The sequence below is a fragment of the Ochotona princeps genome, chromosome 1, assembly GCF_030435755.1.
Source record: "Ochotona princeps isolate mOchPri1 chromosome 1, mOchPri1.hap1, whole genome shotgun sequence".
NCBI lineage: Eukaryota > Metazoa > Chordata > Mammalia > Lagomorpha > Ochotonidae > Ochotona > Ochotona princeps.
The window spans coordinates 159498873-159520688 of record NC_080832.1 but is presented as its reverse complement, the minus strand read 5'-3'; the positions used below and the strand labels follow the sequence as shown (position 1 = coordinate 159520688).

General features: G+C 39.8%; 1 protein-coding gene across 1 annotated transcript in view; it reads right to left on the bottom strand.

Moving 5' to 3' along the window:
• Window positions 1-21816, bottom strand: part of LOC101532567 (uncharacterized) — a 253999-nt gene that overhangs the window by 219929 nt on the left and 12254 nt on the right. Inside the window, exons 4-6 of the mRNA XM_058670437.1 lie at window positions 13041-13127; window positions 5469-5537; window positions 2381-2544 (exon numbers count right to left, since the gene is read on the bottom strand). Coding sequence (XP_058526420.1) covers window positions 2381-2544; window positions 5469-5537; window positions 13041-13127 — 320 coding nt within the window. The remainder of the gene's footprint in view (window positions 1-2380; window positions 2545-5468; window positions 5538-13040; window positions 13128-21816) is intronic.

The following is a 21816-nucleotide window of genomic DNA, read 5'->3' as shown; positions in this document are numbered from 1 at the left end:
CAGTTCGTTTAGATTGAATGTAATGTAAGAGGTTATAGATTGGGAAAGAAAATAAAGAATAAGAAAATTTCATTCCTGGAAGGAGAGAATGATCACATTTCTGAAACGCTTGAATTCCCATGAGCAAGTCTTCTCTCCCAGGGTCCTAGGCACTGGGTTGGCCCTTCATGCCGTAGCCTCACACCAGCAAGGTGGATCTCTGCTCCTCTTCTAACCTCTGATAGAATGCAGAGATAAAAAAAGAGCAGTCGCATATGCCCAGGGATCCATGTCACCATTCTTGAAAACAAGAATTAAATCACGTACAATGGCTCTCGAAGGTGTGAAAAATAATCACGGAAATGTTAAGCAGTTCATGTATCAGAATAAAGTGTGAACATAATTCTTCAAAAATGATTTTATGAAACAGTAGAGGCATGCATCCTTCAGGGTCCTTTCAAAGAGCCCCATCTTCATTAAGATGCGAGGGATTGCTGATTCCACAATAAAGAGCTGAGCCGGGCTTATGGACGCCACTACCTTACCATGTGTGCCAGTTACTTGTCACTGCCATAAAAAGAATAGATAGCCATGTGTGCTCAGTTAACATGACAGAAGGATTGTCTCCAGCCAAGCCATGGTGTTACCAGAGTCCTTTCCTTCTTGAGGCTCTAGACATGAGTCCATGCCATGCCCCGTCCTAGCTTCAGATTCCTGTGACTTCTCTTGTTGTTTTGTCCTTTATGGATGGATATGTCAATACACCTCTGTATCTGTCTTCCCATGGCCGTGCCCTCTATGTCTGCGTCTCAAGCATCTCTTCTCTTTGGATGCAGGGTGCACCCTAAATTCAGGATGCTCTCTCCTTGAGAGATCCTAAAGGTAATCACATTTGCAGAAGCCCCATTTCCAAACGAGGTCACATTCACAGATGCCAGTGGCTAGGAGTTCAGAGAACACAGTTCACACCAGTACCGGGGCCATTTAAGTGGTTATGTTAGGAAAAGCTGCACTGGTTAATTCAGGTCACTTATTTGAGAAAGCTCAAAATAGACACAACCTTAATGTGCTCAGAATATTCAGATCTAAGTGGCACAAAGGAAGATATTAAAGGCTGGCTACGGAATTTCCACACCCCTGATTACAAAATGCTATTTCTCTCACCCCAGCTAGCATTCTGCCCATTTCTGAAGCTAGAAGTTATCATTTCCATTCATGACTGTTGTTATAACAATATCACTGTCTTTTTCATCTTATGAAATTTTTCCGCTTTGGCCTGAATCAGTTTATCTTTAGCAAATACAACACACACACACACACACACACACACACACACACACACACACACTACAAAGATAACCATGTGGAATTCTTCATTTTGGAGACAAAGTGACTATGTAGAAGAGACCATTTCCTTTTGTTTAGTATATGAAAACCCACAATGTCGCATGAGTCCGATACATAAATGGAAACTATTGGAAGCATGCACATGTTTCTGAAGTCAGAAGAATTTGTGTTCTAATTGACTCTCATTTGTGGCACAAAGTGAGAAAAAATAATGTCCAACATAAAGTGTTTGAATGGTGACTTCAAGTAGTCGTGTGCCATGCAATGTTTTGGTAATGACAGACTATCCTGCCCAATAGGATCGCAACTCGGGCTGACATCAGTGACACTGTAGTTCACGCATGTACACTCTGTGGTATTTGCATACTGATGAAATCACCTAAGGACACATTTCTCAGCCTACATTTTCATCACTCAACGGCACTTGTTACAATGCACTTGCTTTGTGGAAACAGATGCAACTCATCCTCTAAACTTCAAGTCATTTCATACTGGTTTTAGGATTTCTTACAGGTAATTTGTAATAAGCAACAAAAATGAGCAGTGCAACACAAAGTTAGTTCACTTGAAGTGAAAGTGGATTTTGCAAGACTAAGATAGAAAAGGAAAGGCACAGAGACACACAGAAAGAAAACACTTCATTTGCTGCTTTACTTCCCAAGAGACTTCAACAGCCTGAACTAAGCCAGAACCAAAACCAGCAGCTGGACCTCAGTACAGGTCTCCCACATGCATCGTAGGCACCCAGTCACTGGAGCCATCACACTGCCTTCAGGGTCTGCAGTGATAGGGAGGTAGACTCAGTAGTCATACCTTATATAATTCAAGGTAAGTACAAACATTTTAACTGGCAGCTTAACCACTAGACCAAATATTGCCCTCTCTCAGAACTTGGTAAGGAGTACAACCTCTGTTTCAAAAGGAAGGGGAAAGCCTCCTTGAATTCATACAAATACGAAGTAAAATTGGTAGACAGTGCACAGGATTGGCACTTCCACTGCAATATCATAAAAAGAGAGGTAACCTCACTTTTGGATACATCATTGAGGCTGACCTGCTGGAATGGCGAACTCCCAAGCAGAATTGCCTCTTTCTGAGCTTGTTTTTCCAACTCCTCAATGTCAGCAGTAATGGCTTCATTGTCCTCTTCGGAGGTTTCAGTTCCCTTGGAACTCTTGAGGGCTTCAGAATCCAACATCTCCTCCTTGATGCTCCCATCTGTTCATCACAAAAAGAGCCCATGGATTTACATGTGCCTGCTTCACTTTAAAGTTGCTGGAGCACTCTGAGGAGTAAACATCTTTTTCCATATAGGGGATTAGGTCTGGACTTTGGTCATCTAATCTAGCAAGCAATATTCTTTTTAACGCATACAGAATTGCTAAAACCCAGAAAAATGAACAAAGAGCAGTAACACCTGTGTTCATCCTAAAATAATTTCCAAGTGAACAAAGCATAGCATTTGATTAAAGTCTTTATCACACCTATTACATATACCCTAAAATATAGATGATGCACTTTTTCTGTTGTTAATAGCATGTGTTGTATCCATCAACATTTTACCACTCTTTCGCTGTGTTGTTGAAGCCAGATTGGGAGGTGAATAGGTTCAGAATCCGTCAGAGTTGTTTGATTCATTTCCCAGGTTAGGATCCTCACCAACAATTGTCAACCTCTAGATACAGATGGAGGTGTCTGTGTTTGGACCGTCTTGTGCATTTGCCCAGAAATGCCACCATTGATATACATGGAATGTGTGTTCTAGTTTTATCTCTCTCTACTATCTGAAAACAATATCATCCATAAAATGCTATTATTTAGCTAGCCAGATGTGCATTGCAAATATTAAACAATCCTCCCACTTCCGATCTCTAAAAAAATTCTGAAATTTGTAATGCAGGCTTACACCTGTCCTCAGTGCTAAAATGTTAACAAGGACTAATGCCATCCAGTTCTTTTTGCAGAAGGAAAGCAAGCTAGGGAACTGAGTCACACTGGGGTGCCCAGAAAGCAGCTGCCCACTCTCTCTGCTCTTGGATACACTATAGTGTTTTTACATAAATCTTTGTTGTTGTTGTTTTGTTTGCTTCTTTTTGCCTTTTAAAAGCATTTATAATTTTTTTTATTTTTATTTCCATGATACTGTTCCATAGGCAGAGAGATTTCTCCTTCCACCCTCCCATTCCCCCCTGTTTTCACCCATATTATTACAATAGTACAGTCCCAAGTCCATCATTCGCCCATCTAGTGTATCATGGTATTGTAAATATAGACAATGGTAGAAAATCCAGCATTCTATTTTTGACATATACTTAACCGTTTCATAGGGAATCAAGCCTGTGATATCATTAAATACAAAGCAGTTCATAATAAAGAGACTATTTCATAAATTTTACAAGACTTATGCAATTTTATGAAATACTATAAAAAGTCTATTAGGTATAATCTATAGATGCATGACTTGGGTGATTGATTTTAAACAATCCAAGCTGAACGGTTTGTCCAAAATAGAAGATAAAAAATAGGCATAAAAATGCACTATACAATGGCTAGCACAATTTTTTTTCCATTTGCAAGTATACTTCAGTTAATAAGGGGCGGGCCTTGGATGTGATAGCTTAACTCCCTACCTGGGGCACTCTTGTTCCACATCAGAGTGCCTGGTATAAATTTGCACTGCCACTTCGGAAGTAGTAGGTGATAGCTCAAGTGCTTGGATCCCTAACACCCACATTGGGAGGCCCAGATAGCCTAGGCTTCTGGATTTGACCTTGCATGGCCTTATCTGCTGTGGAAATTTGGGGAGTCAACCATCAGAATGAAGATTCTTTCTCTCTCTCTCTCTCTTATTCTCTATCATTCTCTTTCTCCTTCTCTCTTATGTGTGTGTGTGTGCTTATGTCTTTATAATAAAATTTTAAAAAAAAACTTTAAATCTTACTTTCTTCTTTTCATCTGCCTGACAGAAAGAGACAGAGAATGAAACTTAGTGGAGAGAGCGCGAATCTTCAACCTACTGTCTCACACCCTAAATGACCACAATAGCAAGAAAAAGAACCAAGCAAAAATCAGGGATTGGGAACTCCATCTGATCCCCCAGTGGATGACAGGAGCCAAAATTAGGGGTTATCATAATTCCAAGATGAATTACTAAGCAGCCAGATCAGAAGTGTAGTAGCTGGGACTCAAACAAGCACTCCAATATGGAATTTAGGCACCCCAAGCAATGGCTCAACCTGCCATTCCACAACATCCAAGCCATGAAAAAAATCATTTTTGAAAGATTAACTTTTTTAAAAAGTTGGTTGGAAATAGGATTGAAAGATGCATTTATTTTGGTGCAAAAATTTCAAATCTATGTACATGATGGATATTCAAAAAGTTCATGAAAACTGAACAGAATTCGACTATATTCAACAAAAAACAGTAACCAACCAATAGAGTACTCCACATGATCAGGCATTTCTCCTTTTAAGCACTTTAAGAAGTTAGTTTAATAAGGAAGATAAGATGACTGAGAAGAACTAAGTACTATGGGGAAGATCATGTGATCATTTGGTATGAACTTCAATATTTGTGCATATTACAAGCTACACCTAATGCTTTGGTAAAAATTACATGTTTCTGGCTTACATTTATACATGTTCAACACAGGATTTAGAATCTAGTTTTAAAAGATTATTATTAAATTCTTACTGTAATACACATAATAATTTCTTACTTAAGGAGAAGTCTCAGACTTAAGTTGAGAACAAGACAGTCTCTTCCAATGTCCCCAAGGAATCTGTTTAAAAACTAAGACACAATCTTTCAAAACAGTAATATTTTACTTTACATATTAGGAAAATCAAATATACTATATGTCATCACAGGAATCTGCAGTACTAAGCCTTAAATAATTTTTGTCATTTTGGGTTATAAATGGTATGCAATTATAAGAAATTGGGACATAATTACTTTTCCCCAAAACTTTAGCTACATTTAAATATTTGCAACCATTGAAAGCACACACAGAGCATCAATGAATGGTTATAATTAGAAAAGACAAGTTAGTTTTTGCAAAAAAAAAAAATAAAATAAAAAGTATCAGTCAAATCACACTCAATGCCAATATTAAAGATTAAAAATAATCTCTCTCTTACCTTGGGGCTCTCCTTGTTCGTTCCCATCAAACAGCTTCATTAATCGATTATAAAGAATTGTGTCATCACCTTGTGGAGATATTAACAGAACATATGAATGATAAATTTCTCATCAGCCAATTTATAGATATGCAAATGTAATTACAAAGAAAAATTACTAGCCATAATGGCTATTTCATAATATTATGGGTCATAGATACAACTTCTACCCAACGTGATTCCTTGCTCTGAAAAAAATGATAAATCAATGATACTCGGAATAATGATATTTTTAAATGTATATTGCAAGACTTGCATAATAGGATACTTCTCCAATGAAAAAGATTTCACATTCAATTGATTATGACATCTATTACTAAAGAATAATTTCAGGCCAAGCCATTATGATTTGTCAAATACACAATAGAATATGTAAGTGTTTGATCAAAATGAATGAGTGTTTTCCATTAGCTCCTCTCCATACATCATATTTTTTGTGTTGCCTTTATGTAAGAAACAACAAACTTAGGTGGTCCTGGATTCTTTTATGTATGCTATTGTAATATTATATTCAGTACAAAGCTTGCTTTTTAACCCTTTTGTGAAAGTAAAAAGACTACATCATCATCTGTCTCTTCTCCAAAATGAAAAATAAAGCATAAAAACATGGTTCTGGGAGCCCAGTGCAGTGGCCTAGCCACTAAAGTCCCCACCATGAATGCACCAGTATCCCATAGGGTGCCGGTTCTAATCCCAGCAGTCCCACTTCCCATCCAGCTCCCTCCTTGTGCCCTGGGAAAGCAGTCAAGGACAACCCAAAGCCTTGGGACCCTACACTTGCATGGGAAACCTGAAAGAGCTCCTAGCTCCTGGCTTTGGTTTGGCTCAGCACCAGCCGTTGCAATCACTTGGGAAGGGAGTCATCAGATGGAAGATCTTCCTCTCTGTCTCTCCTCCTCTCTGTATATATCAGACTTTGCAATAAAGATAAATAAATCTTAAAAAAAAAAAAAGTGGTTCTGGAAGAGGGTTTAAAGCCCAGCAGGTACATGTCATGTTACCAGATAGAATCATACATATACAGTATCATGTCAGGTGCTGATTCTAGTCAATATATTAATACATCAATATATTAAACAACTTTCCCATAGAAGGAAACTAAATTAACTACGCTTACACTTTTGTTATGCTGGCTTTAATTTGATCCTTGTATCTCCATGCTCATTGCATTACGTGTTTCGGTTGGTCCAACTGCAGAACGCCACCAAAGATTCCAGAAAAACCTCTAAGATCTACATTACCCAAGTTAAAAGTTCTTGAAACTTTTAAGTCTTCTCTGACCATACCTGACATCCCTTGAACACTAGTGTTGGGGGAAAAGCAAAAGCTGATCTAGTAAAATGCTTCCAGTCTCAGAGTGACTAAACAGCAATTGGTAGGCTTCTGGGGAAAACGGGGTATTTGATTGTTTGGCCTAAAAAGTCTATGAATTTAAAACACTGAAGACACAAAAAATGTAATTTCCCTCCTTGAGGGATTTAAGATAAAGAAGAAAAGAAAAAGCCTATGAATTGGGTGGTTCTGCCCATCGCTCACGTCAGATGACTCATTAAGTAGCACTGGGCTCACACATGCTCGCTCTCTGCCAAATGCCCAGATCTCCCACCTTTGCGTTCAGGGCAGGGGAGAAGGGCTACTCCCAGAACACAGGTTGAAGATCAAACCATACAGAAGCACGTTTTTATTTCAGCATTGCACAGCCCTTTACTCTTAGTGGGACAGCTAAAATTCATCAAGCTTACACACAGCTCATAACATTTGAGAGCAAGCAACTTCAGTTGTATGGAACGGGGATTTTCTGCAGAAAGAGCAGGTGGATGTGTGGTTCCCCTTCCGAGAAGACAGGCAGCAGACTTCACATTCAGTACAGACCATACTTTTCAGCCATGAAGCATCACAATTTATTACTGTCTCAAACTCGGTTGTAAGTTGTTTCTTAGGGATTCAAAGCTCTTATCTCCTTGTCCATGAAATAGAATGGATGTGAGTGTTAGCAAGAAAGTGTGCACAAAGCACCTAGGATCATGCCTGGCACCAAAGGTCGCCATCTCCATTGGCTTGCTTGCTTGTTCTTAACAACTCAGTAATTCTATAACATGCATGATTTGTCAATTTAAATTATGACATTCTGAACTGATATTTTTGCTTTTACCATGCAGTGAGGACTTCCTAAAAACCTTTTCTAGTATTGTCAAAGAGAAACCTGAATGAAGGGACCTAAGGGTTGCTGGCTGCTGTAGAGACTAGTTCCTTGAGTAGGCAGACCTAGTGTGCAGCTGAATCTTGGAGGGTCGAACAGACAAGACAGTGTCCCCTTTAAATTCAAATGAAATTGAGTAAAGTGCTTCTTCCCTTGCAGAAGTTCTTTCCTCAAAGGGAAAAGTGGAGAAAGCCAACATATCCAAAATGACTCCTGAGGGGAGAGATAAAGGACAGTGCCAAACCTAGTGATAGCTTGAGTTCCGTCACACTTACCAGTTCTCTATGATCTTAAAAGCCTGTTTCATCATCATCACCAAAATGGGGTTGAGGGGCAGGGATTCTGTTTAACCATTAAAGCACTACTGGGAAGCCCATGCCACACACCAAGTGTCAGGCTGTGCCTCCAGGCACCATTCTTAAAGCTTCCTGTCGATGTACATGCCAGGAGGTAGAGGGGATGCCTCGAGGACTTAGGTCCTGACCAATCACATGGGAGACCATAACTTCATTGCTTCCTAGCTCAAACCTGACCTGTTCCTGGCTTTTGCAGGCATTTCGGGAGTGAAGCCCATATGTGATTTTCTCTCCCTCTCAAATATTCAAGTGGAAATAATTATGTCTAATCTGGAAAGTTTTGCATTGCTTGGACTGTCAGTAGTAAATAATGACCACTGATACCTGCAGATATCAGACCAAAACATTTATGAATTTATTATTGAAGTCAATAAATATTTGTTGAGCATTCGTTATATACCAACTTCTAGACTAGACTCAAAGAACAAATCAAAAAAATGCATTGGTGAACAATGCAGACATGATCTTTGCTTGTCTCCATGTGCAGATGAGCCTGAGTTAAGGTAGGAAAACATAGTCACTCACCACATACCAACGTTTAGTTCAATGACAGACAGTGTGTACACACACACACACACACACACACACACACACTCACAGAGGTCCCTTACAATCTAAGTATGTCACAGGCTATACTAGCTAGACTTGTGTGAGCACACACTATGATGTTTACATGATGACAAAATTGCCTGGCACATATCTCACGAAGCATCCCCTCATTAAGCAATGCATGCTCTTTCCTCTGAAAGCAATGGCAGCAATGCAAAGGCTTTTATATGGAAGGGACAATATTTGGTTGGATTTTGAAGACACCCACTCCTGATGACGTGTGGAGCAACCACTGAAAGAAATGGGCCTGTGTGAGGACCAAAGCAACTCAGCAATCCCAGGCAGAAGCCAGTGTTTGCTTGAGACTGAGTGTGGTTGGCGGAGCTGTTCAGAGACAACAGTGTGGGACTGGATGGATATTGTTAATTACGTGACATTGAACATCATCTATTAAGCCAAGCACTGTCAGCTCCTAAGGATACTTACAGTCCAATGCCTCTGATGAAATAATAAAATTTCACATGGTGGTCTACAAATATATACAATCATTAATAACATTGGTTTTACTTTTTTTTTTTAAAAGATTTTATTATTATTGGAAAGCCGGATATACAGAGGAGGAGAGACAGAGAGGAAGATCTTCCATCCGATGTTTCACTCCCCAAGTGAGCCGCAACGGGCCGGTACACGCCAATCCGATGCCAGGACCAGGAACCTCCTCCGGGTCTCCCACGCGGGTGCAGGGTCCCAAAGCCTTGGGCCGTCCTCTCCTGCTTTCCCAGGCCACAAGCAGGGAGCTGGATGGGAAGTGGAGCTACCGGGATCAGAACCGGCGCCCATATGGGATCCCGGGGCTTTCAAGGCGAGGACTTTAGCCGCTAGGCCACGCCGCTGGGCCCACTGGTTTTACTTTTTAAAGTTTGTTTATACCTAGGGTCTTCAGAAAGTTCATGGAAATGCGTATTGTAAAAAATATGCATGGATTTCAATAAATAGATGCTCTTTTATCTTTTAGTTTTATTTACATGAACTCTGAAACTTCCTCATATTGTGAATGAATGAATAATATTTTTTAATTTTTATTTTGAATTTTGAATTTTATGCTACAATGCCATAGGGTCTGAGATTTCCCCACTCTTCTCCCCACCAAATTCCCACCCTCTGACTGATTTTCCCCAAATTGTTACAATAGTATAGTCCTTCATAAGCAGTCATAAGTCTATCAGTCTGTTATTTAAGTGTGCCCTGACATTGCTGGAACAGATAATATGAGACAGTCCGGCATTCCATTGTCTAGATATGTCCAACAGTTTCGTTGGGAGTCCATCATTGATTTGGAAGTAGGGATGCATATTGTATTGTATCTTCACATTGGGATTTGGTAGTCTCTACCATATGTGCTTAAATGAGAAGCCAAGAAATAATGTCAACAACAGGTATGAAGTTAAAACAACTATCACAACAACAAAATTACAGCACCATGGAGTTGATAAAGCACACCACTGAACCAATGCATGGGTGATGAAAAGAAAACACGAAAACTTCTTGGGTAAAATGATGCCATCATGTAATCCGTGAGCCAGCAATGAATTCGACAAGAGAAAACAAACTATTTGGAAGAACTGAAAATCAAATCAAAACATCGAAACACACAGGATGCAGCAAAAATAGTATGGAAATGGTTATTGATCTTACAATTTGAGTGAAGACTGCCTTATGTCAGAGAGAACATAAGGTATTTATACCTTGGAGATTGATTTACTTCACCGAGCATAATAGTCTCTAGTTGGGACCACCTAGTTGCAAGTGGTTTAATTTTAGTCTCTTTAATGGCTGAGCAATACACCATGGAGTACATAGAAACTTCTCCAGAATTGACCATGTCATAGGACATAAAAAAGCCTCTGCAAATTTAAAAATAAAAATTGCAATTACACCATGCATCTTCTCAAACCATCATAGAGTGAAGCTAGAGACCAAGAAGTCAAAACACCAAGGAAGACTTGCAAACACATGGAGACTGAATAATATGTTACCAAATCAGCAATGATTTATAAAGGAAATCAAAGGGGAAATCTAAAAATTGCATGAAACAAAGGACAGCATCAATACAATATATCAAAATTTAAGGGACACAGTCAAGGCAAAGTTCATCTCAATCAATGCTTATGTTAAGAAACTAGAAATGTATCAAGTAAATGAGTTAACCTTACAGTTTAAAGAAATAGAAAAGCAACAACAAAGCAATCCCAAGATTAGTAGGAAAAAATAAATAACCAAAATAAAGAAGGAAATATACCAGATAGAGATCAAAAGAACTATAATAAGATCAATGAATCAAGGAGCAGGCTCTTTGAGAAAATCAACAAAATAGACTTCCCACTAACCCAACAAAAAAGGTAGGGAGAAGGGCCCGGCGGCATGCCCTAGCCTAAAGTCCTCGCCTTGAACATGCCGGGATCCTATATGGGCACCGGTTCTAATCCCGGCAGCTCCAATTCCCATCCAGCTCCCTGCTTGTGGCCTGGGAAAGCAGTCGAGGACGGCCCAAAGATTTGGGACCCTGCACCCGCAAGGGAGACCCGGAGGAGGTTCCAGGTTCCCGGCTTCGGATTGGCACAGCCCCGGCCATTGCGCTCACTTGGGGTGTGAATCATCGGACGGAAGATCTTCCTCTCTGTCTCTCCTCTTCTCTGTATATCTGACTTCGTAATAAAAATAAATGAATCTTTTTAAAAAAAAAGGTAGGGAGAAGGTGTGCATCAACAACATTAGAGGTGAGAAAGGAGATATAACAACAGATACCTCAGACACACAGAAAATTATTAGGAACTATTACAAGCAACTATATGCAAACAGATCAGGAGACCTAGAAAAGATGAATATATTTTTTGGACACATACAATCCACCAAATTGAGTCAAGAAGCAATTAATAATCTAAATAAACCTATAACATGGACTGAGATTGAATTGTAATTAAAGTCCTCTCAACCAAGAAAAGGCATATATCTGATGCCTTCACTGCTGAATTCTATCAAATGTTTCAAGAGGAACTTAGCTCAATCCTACACAAACTTTTACAAACAACAGAAAGGAAGACAATTCTTCCAAACTCTCATTAAGTACAACCTGGAATATTTCATGCTTCACATCAAGCCAACCTGGCTACAGTTCCCAGATGTATCATCAAGCATGGTCTGATTACTGTGAAGATATCTTTCAGATAATAGCAACATTCAAAAAGCCAAATTTAATATTTACTAGCAGATTCGAAATAAAGTAGATTGCCTTCTGTAATACAGGGAGCCTCTTACAATCAGTTAAGTGCCTTAACTGAAAGCACTAAACATTCCCCAACAAACAAGAATTAGCCTCACTACTGCTCACACCTCTGCAGCCTTGCAGCATTCAAGATCAAAGTCAATCCATCAATTCTTACTTCAAATTCATCTGAATTTCCTGCATTCTCATCTGCCCTGCAAAGAATACGTAGCATGGTCAGTCCCCAAAACTGAGAACTGAGTAAGACGGTTACTTGAAACCACTCTCTTTCACACATACACGTAAGACATAATACATGTGTAATGTGGAGATGTCACAGAAGCCTCTTACTGGTCATGCCTCCTTGGAGAGCTTCAACAAATCCACAAGCTAACAACGTTGCATATTTCAGGCCATCTGTAAAATAACAAATGTTGCAGGTGCACTTGGCAGCAGTACTGAAAAAGGAATTCTCCACTCAACGAGCAGTACATACCAGGAGCTATCGGTAAAAGAACTGTTCAGTATTTTCAAAGCTTCTTGCTATGTCATTTCTGTTCCAGAATACAGGGCAAAAAATAAAGTATGGGATGATGCTAAAGAAAGTAAAATTTCTACTAGACTCTGAAAATGACCTGTCTATTGTATTTCCCTTTATGCCTTGCCTTCCAGGAAGCTCAGTGATTACATGGGCCCCCTGTGCCTTATAGATTGCTTTCTTTTACTGGAGGTCTCAGCTTCACCATCATCCTGGACCACTCCACAGCTGTGTGCATTTATACGTATATTGTAAGCTGCATGGCAGCAGTGGAGTAAAAAGAAAATAGATATTAAAACAGAAGTGAGCTGGGGTGAGGAGAGAGGATAGCAAACAGACCTCTGGAGCATCCCCCAAAATGTGCAACCCAAACCTTATCCCAGCACCCAACTGCTGACAGTGACATCAGATGAAAGTGGAGCGCTGTTTCTTTCATCTGAGCAGCTCGCTGTCCTTGCTCAAAAATTACCTTCACTGCCCATCGTGTTGTTAGTGGTTACAACTGAACCATTTAGAATGTAAGCTGCAAAAACCTAAGTGGAACTGCGTGTGTGATCTTTGTCACCTCATTTTCATGAATGGAAAAGAATATTCTGACACAAAAATTACATACTTAATTCTAGCTCACCCTCTCTGCTGACCTCCATCCCACACTGCCTTGGGTTTATTTCCTCATCCATCAGTGGGTCAAAGTAATTTCTGCTGTATTCATTTCCTGTGCAAAGTACATGAGGGAAGGGTCACTGATTATTAGAGGCACATGAACCAAAATGTTAATTTTGAAATCGACACCGGCACGGAGGACCATTTCGGCTGCTTCATAAGCTTAAAATTCTTTGCGAGTCTTCCAGACCTCCCTTTTTTATAATTATCATCTTGCAAGAGGTCAGAAAAGGCCACTGGAGAAACAAGTTCACGCTATCGTTCGGTTGCTAAAAAGTTAATGAGAAAATGATCAAATGCAGACTTTAGCATAATAACCAAAAAAAAAAAAAAACCTTAGCCAAACTATTTTTAGGATACACTCAAAAAACAAACCTCATTGGGTTCTGATGACATACTGAATTCACTGGCAATGCTATTTACTCTGTACTTCATTAAGTGAGTCATGTTGTTGGGTTTAGAATTTCTGTAGAAACTTATCTTTCAGGTGAATCAAAAGGAACGTAAAAACAAAGGAAGGAAGGGTGTAAAGAGGGAGGAGAGAGGGAGGGAAGGAAGGAGAGAAGGAAGGAAGGAAGGAAGGAAGGAAGGAAGGAAGGAAGGAAAGAAAGAAAGAAAGAAAGAAAGAAAGAAAGAAAGAAAGAAAGAAAGAAAGGAAGAAAGAAAGAAAGAAAGAAAGAAAGAAAGAAAGAAAGAAAAGGGGGAAGAGTAAGGGAGAGAAGAAGCAGAGAAAGGACTGAGCTTGTGCGGCTCACGTGTCATTTGACAATCAAGTTAAACAGCAGAAATGGAAGACACAGATTATTAACCCAGAAATTTTACTTAATGCAAGCAAAAACCTCAACATCACAAATCAAGATCACTCACTTCCCAGTTTTCATCTATTCTGTCCTTATTTTGATAGCCAAAGTGTAGCCTTGGGTATGGCTCTGTGAGAGAGAGAGAAAAAAAATCTGCTATCAATTTTCCAAATCTGATTTGGAAGTTCCTGCAGTCTGATACGTACGCATCTGTTGACCGCAATTTGATTTCAGCAAAACAGAACCCAGTCTAACAATAAATGAAGTTGCCTCAAATACTGCAAAATTAAATAAGATAGATAGATAGATAGATAGATAGATAGATAGATAGATAGATAGATAGATAAAACGTAGAGCATAGCACAGAGCAGCAACTTTGAAAGCACAGCCACAGGGAAGGGTTAACACACGCCAGGTATGCTGAAATCCTCCACTGTGTATCTGCTTGGGATCAAAAGTAATCCAAACAGCAGCTCCTTTTCTAAGCCTAAATGAGATTTTGATGTGAACCTGGTTTAATTTCTATTTCTGGATTGGCACATTTTTGCTGTCAGTCTCTATTCTGTCAACACAGCAAGTACAAGAACTGAAAATCTGCTTTACCTGGCAGCCTCAATAAAGGAAAACCTAAATGAGTTTCATTTTTGTTACTTTATCTGTCAACAACCACTGGGATGCTATGAATCCTGGCAGGAGGTACTCAAAGTCTCATGTGCTTTAGTAAGGCAACCTTTCTGCTTCGTTCACTGTAATGGAGTGTTTTTGGTTTCCTCTACCAAATACACTCCTCCCTTTGCAAGCAAAACAGTTCACCTCTTTTAAGGCAGACAGTAGCTTATCCCTTTTTCATATTGTCGTCCACAAATCATCAATCCGTTACTGGTACCTACTTACTGCATGATTCTCTAAACCGCTGTAAAACTCAGATAGCTAGGGCGAGCATTGTGACACAGCAAGTAAGGCCACCACCTGTGAATCCCAGAACTGGATCCAGTTTCTTGCTGATGCACTTAACACGATGATAAGAGAATGCCCAAGTTCCTGGGTCCCTGCACCCACCACATGGGAGACCCGGAAGAGGCTCCTGGCCCCTGACCTGATCCTTTTGGGAAGTGAACCAGTGGACAGAAGATATTTATTTTTCCTATCTCTCCCCCTCTTTCTATAACTTTGCCTTTAAATAAGTAAATTAAGCCTTCAAAATAATTGTTCACTTCCTGAAATAGCTGCTTAGTGCACTTATCCACTAAAACCTTGGAAACGGAATCAAGTTCAAGTCATTTTATTTAACCAAAACTTTAGGAAAGCATATGTGTTTGTGGGTTCTCAAACCATTTTGATTTGTTCTCCGTTGAGATGCTGGGACTTGCCCAGCAGCATACAAATCAGAAACCTCCCGGCCTGCTCGGTCTCCCGCAGCAGCCTGGTGCCTTTGCGCACCACTGGGAGAAGGGCGCCCTGGAGGTCAGTACAAATTGCTCCCTGCACACTTCCATGTGGGTGGATGAATACATGCACGGGATCGATGCCACTGCTGGAGTGATTCATTTTGAATTTCCCATCCTGAGACACTGCCCAGAGCATTTTATTGGGAGAATTTTCAGACATCAGGCCCAAAGAGGCGAGTTCTCACAGTTTCAGTTCTGGTTGTCTTTAAACATCCCCAAGTTCTGTATTATGCTACAGCTGTATGCAATTTATGTAGCTTTATAACATGAATGAACTCTCTATATATTGTTACTTTATGGGATTGCTATTTTGCATGTGAGTTTTGCATCTCTCTTGTTGTCTGCCTCCTCCGCAGAAACAGAAGCTCTGTGAGGGCAGAGCCATTTCTTCGGTCAAGGAAGCGATTCAATGCCAACAAAGAAAATGGCGCCCAGGAGTGCTCACACTATGAATTCAGTCATCGGTCTCTCATGAAAACCTGCCGTAATGCCCACCTATTTCCACTTGCCAGATTGAAAAAGCAATAATTATCAGTTCATATCTCAACACCTCTCATTCCTATCTGTTCCTTTTCCTTTGTCTTTTGGCTCCAGCTCTTAGTGCACTGCCGTACAGTGGTATCCTCAGTACACTGTCACACGGTCATGTCCTGATGGTCTGAGTTCTAACATCCATTTGTTCACTCAGTACACACGGATTTCCTAATTATGTGACCATATCAGTAAAACCAAATATTCAAAAAACTTCTCCCAAAGAGCTTACATTCAGTCAGTGAAAAAATAAATGCGATATTTGTATATATTTCACAGTTGAATTTAGGATGATAAGTAGTGTAAGAAAAACAGCTCCAAACTGTGATGACTCGGGCCCTACCAGGGCAGGAGAGCCACTTCCTTTATTTCAAACAGTGAATGTCACTATGTCACCCAGCATTAAAACACTGTGCTCTGAAGACAATTGAGATAGCGGAATTATAAAGGAATCACCATAACCTGTGATTTATTTTTCCAATTGCTTGCTGCCTCAGCCTGCGAGTTGAAAAGCGCTCACTGTCAAGTATTGAAATCCTTATTCCTTCCTACTGGTGTAGCTTGCCCTAAGATTCTAGTCCCGGAGACATGGCAGGCAGAGTCGGGATGGTTAAGTGCACAGAATCCGTTACAAATCAGGACAACAGTGGCCCCTTGCCCTAACGCTCACTGCCTTTGCTCACATTTCAGAGTGATATTAGGATTTAATAATAAAAATGGGTGGTTTTAGGACAAGGTATATATTACCAGAAGCTAGACTGATAATGGGATAAATTCCTAAAAGTGTCTTAATCATCCACACTATGCTTTTGGATATATCTAAAATCATCTCAAAGGAAAATGAACAGACCCACTGAGAAATTCAAAGTAGGGCAGTTAGCAATACAAATGCAATGGGTCTTAAAATGGCTGATATTTAACTGCTGATGACATCCTGATTAATAACATGATAGCCACATGCACGCACACACACATGTTGAAACACGGTCTACATTGCTGTAATCACACATGACACCTACATGAACAGATCAGTGATTTGGTCCTGTCAATGCCCTTGATACTCTACTTTTGCTTCCAACTTCCTTCATATTTTCTTTTTGCTTTCTTAACCATGTAATGCTTGCAACCAATATAAGTTCATGCATTTCCATTACTTTTTTCTTTCCTTTGCTGAACAGAGGGAAACACATCCTCTCGCCTTCTGCCCTTCCTCACATTTCAGAATATCTTATCATTTAACTCAGAGCAGCACAGAATAGAATCAGGGACTTTATTTAAATTACACCATATATGAACTTTGGTCAGGAAACCCTCCAGCGTACAACCATGCAGCTCCTTAGGGGCTATATGAGTCAGAATGAAATTGCCCACCAGAGGCAGGTTAGCACAAATCATCGCAGTATCTTAACTCAATGAGGAAATCACTTCCTTTCAAACCAACTACATTAGCACAAGGGGAAGGAAATCTGAATGTGTCTATTTGTTCCTCAGGAGGCTTTCACTGGCCTCATTCTTGTCCTTTTCTGGGAATTCACCTGTTTCATTTTATCAATCATCTCTACATTTTCCATAAGGTACCACAAATGAAACACACACTAATCTTCTATGTGAGTGCAATAACTAAGCAAATCATGTTCCATGATTTCAACCACACAACAAAATTTGCAAAAAGGGCATTCTCCTAAAAATCCATTTAAAAGCCTCAAGACTGGAGAACAAAAATTAAATTTGATTCTTATGCACTTTATAAACCAGAGAAGAGACAGAGATCTTCCTTCTGCTGCCTCACTCCCAAAGTGACCACACGGCCAGAGCTGAGCCAGACCAGAGCTAAAAATCAGGAGTGTCATATAGGTCTCTGGCACAGGTGTGCGTGGGCCATCTCCGTCCCCCATTAGCAGGAGCTGGATCAAAGTGGAGCAGCCAGGCCACAAACAGGTGCCCATATGGGATGCCCTACTTACATGCAATAGCTTTACCTGCTCCACAGAAATGCCAGCCCCCCAATGACTATTTAATAAGGTTGATGTACAAAGAATTTTTAAATCAAGTGAAACTAAAGATACAAGAACACTGCTTAATAATTTAGAAAGTAGTTATTTCACATCATCATCATTACACTAAGTCTCAAAAGGCAAACAATAAAGACCTGAGCTAATAAGTCGAACCTAATGACAGAAATACAAACCATGGCTTGGATGGGGGTTATCAATATGATTGCCCAACATCTTTTTTAGATATATTAGCCCAAGTAGTTTGCCAATGATAAAAGCAAAAGAAATGTGAGCTAAAAATCTTTTAAAATGTACGTAACTGAAGAACTTTCAGAAACAATGGTGTCATTTGGATCAGTTCTCAATAAATAACCAGAAAATCATAAAACAGCCACCAACTTTTCTAAACAAGACTGACAAGTTAAAAAAGTATAATGAATAGCTGAGAAAGCCCATAATAAAACTGCAGGTAACTCTCAACAACTAATTAACTAACCTTACAGTTTTGAAGCAATTCCTATGTAAACATCCAATAATCATCCTTTATAGAGAAACCCAACTTGAGAATATGAGGGACCCAGCATGGTAGCCTAGCAGCTAAAGTCCTTGCCTTGCACTTACCAGGATCACACATGGGCGCTGGTTCGTGTCCCAGCAGCACCACTTCCCATCCAGGTCCCTCCTTGTGCCCTGGGAAAGCAGGGGAGCACAGCCCAAAGCCTTGGGATCCTGCACCTGCATGAGCAACCCAGCAGATGCTCCTGGCTCCTGGCTTCAGATCAGCTCAGCTCTGGCTGTTGCAGGCACCTGGGGAGTGAATCATCGGACGGAGTAGCTTCGTCTCTGATCACCTCCTCTCTGTATATCTGACTTTCCAATAAAAATAAATCAATCTTTTAAAAAAAAGAACATGGGTAAAACAGTAGAGAAATTTTACTCCATTTCCTTTTTCTTCTTTATAGAAAGAATAATCTATGAAGATTAGGCTGCCCTACTGCTAACACAAATTTAAGAACAAGTACCATGTTGGACAAATTAGTTTCCTTTCCTGCTTATTCTAACTTCCTCTCCAAATCTTGTGGGTATTTGATCTATCAGTGATTTGAAAATCTAAATAGGGTAATAGTTGAAGTTTGCTAACAAGTTCTAATTAATTGAGCCATATTCTTTCTTCCCCTAAGGCCCTCCCTCGTGGTAAATTACCAGGCACTCTAACTTACAAACCAGCAGAGTGCTGCTGAGTGGATAATTGCTGCAGGGCCTTTGCCTGCGGTCCCGCAAGGCAGAAAAATGATCACGCGCTCGCTGGACCTAGAATCCTCCGCGAACAGAAGAAGTACGTCCTTAAATTCCTATCTGCTAAACAGGAAGCTACTTCCTATGCCTGAGTAATTCTGGTAACCCAAAGGGGTGAAGTATAAATGTGTTTGCCTTCCGTACCTAAAAGTCCTCCGAAAGTCGTATCAAAATGGATTCTCCATCTCCTAAATTGAAACAGGGCAACATGATCCCAGATTTTAAAAAAATGATAATTTTTGTATATAATTTATATTACATTTTGAACTACGAAGCACCCAACATCAGATGTCAACCCCAACTCTGTTCTCTCCCTGATCGTGCCCTCATTTGTTTAACAATAGCACGCCTTCCTCTCCTATCTGGTAGGACTTGATTGTTTCTATTACATTGATGGGTTCATAGACAAATTTGTCCTTTTCATCACTTTGATGCACACTTCTATATACAATCAATAAAATGGGATACTAGATGTACTTGAGACAAAACTAATAATCTCTCTCTAAATATCTAGCAGCAAAAAGTCTTTATCTTATAAAAAAAAGTTTCAGGACTTCCCATGGGTTTTAGTTAATTAATCTGATGTAGGCTAACGAGAAATCTTATTTTCTGTTGAGTTCTTTTTGACAGAAAACCAATAGAATCCGAAAGAAACTCTAGATGGGATTACTTGGAGATTAAGGACTGATTTTTACTAAGACACAAAATAACAACGTCATAAAAATTCTACCAAATTTTATCTTAGAGCTTAACAGAGTTAAACTCTGACCAAAATGATGACCGAGGGAAGTTCGAGGTTTGTACGGAATTTCATCGATACCAGGAAACTTCTTAATCTCACAGCAAACACTTTGCCACAGATTTAAGAGGATGTAAATAAATAATTCAGTAACCCACCCAAAGCTAAGGCACTGATTAAATTATTCTGGTATCTGAAAACTGACATTTTCTCTCTCTCTCTTTTTTTTTACCTGCAGCTGTGTTTTTACAGGAAAGTCACTGATGCTTTATAACACTGGCAGTTACTCCCTGCCTTCTGTTGTACACAAGGAGAGTCATCCATTCTAAACTTGAGCATCCTTTCAACCATCACATCATTACTTTGAAGGTGTCTAAGTACACTGGCACATTACCTCAACAACCTAACGAGATGAATCCGCCAGTCATCGATGAACTGGAATAATACTCTCTCTGAATGCGACATTGATTTTATAAAGATTGTTCCTTTATTCAACTTCTTTCACAGATTTTATATAGCACTTTTAAAAGGTCTAATCTGGAGACTTCACTAACATCAATTGAAGAAATGGCATAAAAATAACTATTGGTACGATTTCATTGGTCATGCTGCCCATGGCTTCAATCAGAGCATGAATCAACCCAGAGAAGAAGTAACGCTGCTGTAACAGGTAGGCATCTGTCACTCAGAACTGATGTGTTGGAAACTTAATTTTCAAAGCCTTATGTCCATCGCATTTGGAGGTGGTGCCTGTGGGAGGTGATCAGAACTACAGGCTGAGAGCAGAGTGACCTCAGGAACCAGAGCTGAGTCACTTGCTCTGTGCACAGTGCTACGAAGGCATTCAGTCTCATGTGGGTGTCGGCAGGCACTCCAAGTTCTCAGCCTCCAGAGCTGGACGCCAAAGGAGCTTCTGTTCTTCCTAAATGACCCAGTCACGGGTATTTTGTTATAGCAACAGGAGCCAGACCAACACACACACAAATACACCTTCTGCTGGTTTCCTGAGTGAATCTGGTTGGAATCTGACCTGAGGAGGAGCAGCTTCTTCTGAGAAGGAAATAGTTTAAGCTTTCTTTTTATTTTGAAAACATTTCCAAAACTCAAATATTTTGTTAAAATTCTCTTGACACAAGTGGACAAACATGAACATTGAATTCTGTCATTTTCTTTAAAAGAGAGAGAGAGAGAGGTCAAACTGGCAACTTAAATTGATATGTGTGAGTTAGCCCCATATTTTATGCATCTAACATCCGCATGAAACTTGTCTGTGTTTCACTACAAAGGATGCTTTACAGGATGTTCATTTTTAGCCTTGGAAATCAACGAGAGATTTAAATCACTTAGGAGCTCACTGATACCTAGGTACAAATCCAGGTTGGCTCAGTAAATATAAATTATGTTCCTATCTCATTTTTCTTAATAATAGTTAAAATGCCCTGAAGTAAAGAGCATTTAAAATGTGGTATTATAGATTTTATATAACACCTGTAGTCCATCATGGGAAAGAACTATTCTCATCATGTGTTTAATCAGCCTGAATGATGCACTTGACACAAGAGCATATATGATATTCCCATTATAAATTTCTGTACCTACATATATTTTAACGGCCAAATCTGTGAGAAGATAAATTAAGGATCACAAATATAACCTTAATTCATCGTTTCTATTTCAGGTACAATGCTCCTAAATCTCCAATCCCTAATTCAACCCCCTATTCCTCTCCCCTAGAAGGTCTTCGAGCACATATGCTCAAAAGTGATTCCAGACAGCTTCTTTGAAATATCTGTTTTCTTTCTCTACTGCTTGCCCTGGTCCTTTGCTGCCTTTGGTGGAGGTGTCTACCTTGACAATGACAGTCTGCCATGAAGCCACTGGTCTCGCCTCCACTGCAGAGAGCCACTTGGAAACCACAACCTGCTGCAGGGGC